Genomic DNA, 6,962 nt, shown 5'->3' on the forward strand with positions numbered 1-6,962 from the left:
TAGTGTTATACCCACATTATAACTATGAAACAATTATTATTGTATCTTCACTTGTGTTATACCCGCATTGTAACTATGAAACAATTATTATTGTATCTTCACGAAAGTGGCAAGCTTTTAGTAATGATTAGTCTGTTGTACACAGAAAACTGATTTTTTAAAAAGCATTTTAACTAAAAATTTGTCTAAGTATTTTCAGAGTTAGTCTGACTCAGACTCTGACTGGTCTTAAGTGCAAGGTGATTTATATGCTAAGAATAAAAATAACTTCTATGATGAAAGGAAGTTCTCTGTGGTAATTAAAAGTAAACTTGATAAATCGGATAAACAGAGTAAAGTTTAATGAAAGTACAACGTTTTACCAGGTTAACCTGGCATCATCAGGTACGTCAACTACAATGAATGAATTGAAACTACAAATATATATAATACAGTGCAAGGGTACATTGAACTTTGATTGGGTAAATTTTAACAGTAAGGTATGATATTTCCAGAGGGTTTTTATTGATAGGGCTTGACTTTTTCAGGGTCAATGTCTGTAATCAAACAAAATGGAATATAAGTACTGTTTCAAAATTATAAAATATGATAACAACAAAATTTATAAATTAAATACTGTAACTTGAAAATTGTAAATAGAGGTAAAGTGATTCATAGAAAATCATAAAAAAAGTTAAGTTAAAGTTAGAATAGATACAACTGTGTGCCAGAATACTTATTTATTTTAGGCATAAACTGTTTTATAAGCAAGTCTTCCTTAATTTTATGGTGGTTTATATTTTTTCTCTTCTAAGAATTTTTAACATTATCAAAATGAAATGAATGAGCTAGAATTTTCATGTTTCATTTTCATAACCTCTAGAAAATCCTGAAGGAAAATCAAATTTTTTTTTCAGTAAAAGCTTATATCTGTTATTTCCTTTACCCTGACTGTCTATTTCTGCTAAATTCAAAAGGATCAGTGTAAGCTTAAAATAGAAAATATGCTCTTTTTATTGGATACGAACAACTAAGAACAGATCGTTTTGAAAACTGCCTTGAAAGTTAGGTGGGTGGAGCTTCTGTTTTGGGTTTGGGAAAATTTATTTTATCTTAGCAAACAGAGAAGTTTGGAGTAAAAATTGTACCTTTGACCCTGCCAATATTCATAGCCATAAAAGCTATATTTTTGAAGTTGTACAAACTTAAAAGGGGGAGAATTGAGAGTGTTTATGTTTCACATGACAAGAAAAGTGAAGAATGAGAATTTTTTTAAGAAATTAAAAGTTAGATAATATGAAAACTTGAATGATAACCTACTTTCTGATACTAATTTTATTCATGTGCATTCAATCATCTTTATTATTATTAAAGTTTGAACGTGAAATTTGTACAAAGTTATGACTTGTAAATCTGCATGAATAATAAAGAGGATTGATTAAAGTTTGAACATAACTTTATAAAATTTTGTGACTTGTAAATGTGTATGAATAACAAAGATGATTGATTAAAGTTTAAACGTAACTATAAAATTTCATGACTTGTAAATGTGCCTGAATAATAAAGATGATTGATTGATTAAAGTTTGAACGTAACTTTATAAAATTTCGTGACTTGTTAAAGAGCCAGGCTCAGATACAAAGGAGTAAAAACAAGCATAGCTCCATTAGATTGCATATACTGTTATTGACTTGGCTGAAAAATATATGATTATGCTCAAAACTGCATTGCATGTGTCTTGTTACGTACTGTGACGTAAGGATGTCGGATTACTAGGTTTAGCTCTCTTTTAATATTAAAGATATGTATAGCTGTGTAATTTTCATATAACAAACACTACCAAAGATTACTGGAATAAAATGTGTAAACAGTTCATGACCAGTTTTAAGTTATTCAAGAAATAACTTTACCACACAAGTTCGAGGTACAGACTAAAAGCCATGTTGAAAGTTGAATCTTCTTTTAACAAATTACTCGGACTAAACAGGTAGTTCATAAAGGGTTAAAGCCAGGTTGATGTGTAGTAAATTTTCATGTGCTACACAAAGTAAGATAAGATGATGTTGGACAATTTTATTGAGACATGTTTGCTGCTCCACATTAACAAAAATTTTCATTTTTGCTAAGTTTTTCATTTGAGCTAAGAGATAAACTTTGAGTCACGAGTCTTTACTAAAATATGTAAAAAAGATAAATGTTTAAGTTCAGGGTTTTTCATTTGAGCTAAGAGATAAACTTTGAGTCACGAGTCTTTACTAAAATATGTAAAAAAGATAAATGTTTAAAACCAGCCTAACAAAGTCTTACCAAGCTTGTAACTTTTTAAGGAGAAAGAGAAACAGGGTTTGTCAATCATGTTTTTAAAATGTAGGTTGTGTGTATCTTGAAAAATGTGTTCAAAAGATTGATGGGGATGATTTCATCGGTAATCCTATATTTAACTTGTAGGTACTGTTAATAAAAGATGGTGTTTATTTAATATCTTGGTGGTTGTCATTTCACACCATTGGTTTCTGCCTTCTCTCTAACAAATAATCAGAATTGGATGTTTAAATAAAAAATTGATGACCCCCAGTATTTCAAACAAAACTTGAAGTTATTATATTTTGCTTTTTCAGGTTCAGTCCAGTACAAATGGCAGCAGGTTGAGGCGATGGCTGCTGAACTTGGCAATTAGTAGAAAACAAGCAGAGATAAACAGGTAGGAGTTGATTTCTGACCTGGTAGTTTTTAATGAAAGATTATAGTCAGTTAGTTAGCATTATTTGATTGACTTACTTTATTAATTATGATTTATAGGCACATTCTCAGACACAACAGTATATGGGACCATATAGTGTTTCGTCAGATCAGGAACGGTCTTGGTGGACAAGTCCGATTAATGGTTATTGGATCAGCCCCAGTTGATGCTAATGTACTTAGTTTTATGCGCTGTGCTCTAGGCTGTTTGGTAAGTACATAGTATTTCTTTGTTTTGTATTTAAAGTTAGTTCATGTCCTTTCATTCCCGTGTTCTCTAACAATACATTTACATTAAAATGAAACCCTGAAACTAACACAATTTTTTATTTGAAGGGGGCAAGTATGCACGAAATAATTTAATGTACTTTCATTTTAAATTGAACATTTAACAGGTTTTTAGTGCATGCATGAAATTATTTTACTAAAAATATAGGTTTCTGTACTAGTGTAATTACAGAGAAAGTTAGTACTAATGAAACATAAAATAGGTTTCTGTACTAGTACAATTACAGAGAAAGTTTGTACTAATGAAACATAAAATAGGTTTCTGTACTAGTACAATTACAGAGAAAGTTTAGTACTAATGAAACATAAAATAGGTTTCTGTACTAGTGTAATTACAGAGAAAGTTAATACTAATGAAACATATAAAATAGGTTTCTATACTGGTTAGTACTAAACTTTCTCTGTAATTGTACTAGTACAGAAACCTATTTTATATGTTTCATTAGTACCAACTTTCTCTGTAATTACATGAAACATACAAAATACAGACTATATTGTTGCAATAAACCATTATTATACTCATTAATTCAGACTATATTGTTGCAATAGGTGTTTATGTACTCGTTAATTCAGACTATTGTTGCAATAAACCATTATTATACTCATTAATTCAGACTATATTGTTGCAATAAGTGTTTATGTATTCATTATTTTAGTTTGTAATGTGTCAGGAATAACTTATACTGATTTTGTAATTATAGTTTGTCTTGTTAGTGTGCACACTGTAAAAAATTAGGTTATGTTAAAGCTTTTTATCTACATTTAGTATTCTAGTTTATTTTTTTTGGTATTCATTGATATATGAAACATTTTCTTGTACTGTAATAGACTAAGTACTATAGTTTCAAGCTGTTTCAGATCTTGCTTGTCCTGGTAAGTTAATAAAGATAATAGTTTATTCATATGTCTTTAATACTATGTATGTTTTATCAGAAAACAAAAAAGTGCTGTTTAGAAAACTGACAATTACACTGATAAGAGGTTTTTGTTAATAGTTTGGTCTATTAAGTTACATTATATACACTGGCTTTAAATGTAGAAGTTGTGTACAAATGAAATACATTTTTGTCAGTCATGAGATAATGCATGGTTTTCTGCCAGTAAGTAACAATATATAATGTGGTTTCAGATAATAGAAGGGTATGGACAGACTGAATGTGTGGCTCCTTGTACTCTTACTCTGAATGGAGATGCAGTTGCAGGTAAGAACTTGTATAGTTTATTTTTGAACTATTAAATGTGAAGTTTTTTATAGTGTGTAACATTGATGCAAGATAGTGATTGTTAATAAAGAACCTAAATCTGTAGCTAAATTATAGTGGTTACTAGACAGACTGTCAGAATGGTTTGTTCTTCTGAACTAGCTGTTTCCATATTTAAATGATAGTGGTTACGAGACAGACTGTCAGAATGGTTTGTTCTTCTGGACTAGCCGTTTCCTTGTTTAAATTATAGTGGTTATGAGACAGACTGTCAGAATGGTTTGTTCTTCTGGACTAGCCGTTTCCTTGTTTAAATTATAGTGGTTATGAGACAGACTGTCAGAATGGTTTGTTCTTCTGGACTAGCCGTTTCCATATTTAAATGATTGTGGTTATGAGACAGACTTTCAGAATGGTTTGTTCTTCTGGACTAGCTGTTTCCTTATTTAGATTATAGTGGTTACTAGACAGACTGTCAGAATGGTTTGTTCTTCTGGACTAGCTGTTTCCTTATTTAAATTATAGTGGTTACTAGACAGACTGTCAGAATGGTTTGTTCTTCTGGACTAGCTGTTTCCTTATTTAGATTATAGTGGTTATGAGACAGACTGTCAGAATGGTTTGTTTGTAGATACTCGGATAATTTTTTTTTTCATCACTTCAGTGACGTTATGTTTTTAGAACCAAAACAACTGTATTTTCCAGGTCATGTTGGTCCACCCTTACCTTGCTGTTCCATTAAACTTGTTGATGTACCAGAGATGGAGTATTTTGCAGCTGACGGTTATGGAGAGGTTAGTATTTCAGAAAGTACTAATGTGGTTGTTGGAACTGTTAAAAAAGTGCCTTGCTAGAAAGTTGAAGTGGGCAGTTTTATTGGGCATGTGTATGGTCCAAGGATTGAACATGAGCCCAAGAGATGTAAAATGTAACTACCATAAGAACACTACAGCTTAGTTGCATAAGAATATTTTCTTATTTTTTAGTGTAGTGTTGTGAAATAATGTATTTTATTCCTTGTTTTTGTAAGAAGACAAACTTGTAATTTTCTTCACAGTCTTAATTTAAAGAAATAGAAAGACCGTTAAATCTCCTGAAGTAACTGTCTTTACATTTTGGTGATGTTATGAAATAGATTAAATTAAAGATTTTATAGACACAGGATAGTGATGATATTTCAGTGATGTTTGGTGTGCAACTAGCTACTAAATCAAAGTATGATAGAACATTGGTGTTTTTGACAAATGGGCGTTAGAATCTGTAAAAGTTTTTTAACTGATTTACAAGCTGTTTTAATCATTTGGATTTTAATAGATATTTTTATAGGATACTGATAAATATTACCAAGTTGTTAGCTCTAAAAACTTTTACACTCATACAGGAAGTGAATATAAAAAGTTTAAGCTATTTAGCATTTGTCAAAAAAAGAAACGTACAACTCCATTATCTGTAATATTTTTCCATGAAAACTTAACCATTTCTCTATGACTAGGTTAAAGTATGATGCCACAACCTTTTACAGCATGAAAACTTAACCATCTCTCTATGACTAGGTTAAAGTATGATGCCACAACCTTTTACAGCATGAAAACTTAACCATCTCTCTATGACTAGTTTAAAGTATGATGCCACAACCTTTTACAGCATGAAAACTTAACCATCTCTCTATGAATAGGTTAAAGTATGATGCCACAACCTTTTACAGAACTACATTCAAAACTTAAACTGTATTATCAATGTATACGAATAAGCTTGGCATCAAAATGTAGTTAATAAATCAAATTTAGACATTATATATGTTTTTTATTTTATAAGGAAATATTTTTTTAAACATCTCAATCACCCCTAGTCTTAACACTTTGCTCTCAAAGCAGTCAACACTTTAACTCCATATATTCATGGGCAAGTCTTTAATAAAAATATTTATTACGAAATCTAATTTTTTTACGAAATGTACAAAAGACTTGTAATGTTAGTTGAAAAACTTGTGTGAAAATACACATACCATATTAAAAGTTCTAGTGTGTAAACTCTGATGGTTACAATGCCAGTCACATCAACCGGTCCCATGTGGAAAGAGTTAACCAGTATTCATGAGACATCTTGCAGAGAATTTAGTAAATGAGTAAAACTTGTAAAATGTATATTTATTCTGTATTTCCCAGGTGTGTGTGAAAGGTTTAAGTGTTTGTAGTGGATACTTGAAAGACCAAGAAAAGACTGACGAAATCATTGATAGAGATGGATGGTTACACACTGGAGATATAGGAATGTGGCTGCCTGTGAGTTGAACACAGTGTATTTTATATAATGTGTATATTTTAGTTGAGTAGTGTATAAACATATTATACTACACAGAATAGATTATTTAATTTACATGTGTACACAGTTTGAGACACATTATTTACACATGTTCTGTTGTGAGATTTCTTGACTGTTCCTACAAAGTGAGTATGACATATCTACTCGTAGCCATATAGTTGTAGTTACTCTTGTATGACAGTAATGGGTTGATGACAGTACTAGCTATATCTACTCGTATCCGTATAGTTGTAGTTACTCTTGTATGACAGTAATGGGTTGATGACAGTACGACCTATATCTACTCGTATCCGTATAGTTGTAGTTACTCTTGTATGACAGTAATGGTTTGATGAAAGTACGAGCTATATCTACTCGTATCCGTATAGTTGTAGTTACTCTTGTATGACAGTAATGGTTTGATGAAAGTACGAGCTATATCTACTCGTATCC

The 6,962-nt window shown here is 30.8% G+C and overlaps 1 protein-coding gene across 1 annotated transcript in view; it reads left to right on the forward strand.

Annotated features, from left to right (window-relative positions):
- The window catches only part of LOC106474355 (long-chain-fatty-acid--CoA ligase 1-like), a gene marked incomplete at its 3' end in the record, with an annotated part of 43,145 nt that extends 36,655 nt beyond the window's left edge, over positions 1-6,490 (forward strand). Inside the window, exons 12-16 of the mRNA XM_013935047.2 lie at positions 2,598-2,680; positions 2,779-2,929; positions 4,136-4,208; positions 4,914-5,002; positions 6,374-6,490. Coding sequence (XP_013790501.1) covers positions 2,598-2,680; positions 2,779-2,929; positions 4,136-4,208; positions 4,914-5,002; positions 6,374-6,490 — 513 coding nt within the window. The remainder of the gene's footprint in view (positions 1-2,597; positions 2,681-2,778; positions 2,930-4,135; positions 4,209-4,913; positions 5,003-6,373) is intronic.
- Positions 6,491-6,962: the final 472 nt, after the last annotated feature.

The sequence above is a fragment of the Limulus polyphemus genome, unplaced genomic scaffold, assembly GCF_000517525.1.
Source record: "Limulus polyphemus unplaced genomic scaffold, Limulus_polyphemus-2.1.2 Scaffold7111, whole genome shotgun sequence".
NCBI lineage: Eukaryota > Metazoa > Arthropoda > Merostomata > Xiphosura > Limulidae > Limulus > Limulus polyphemus.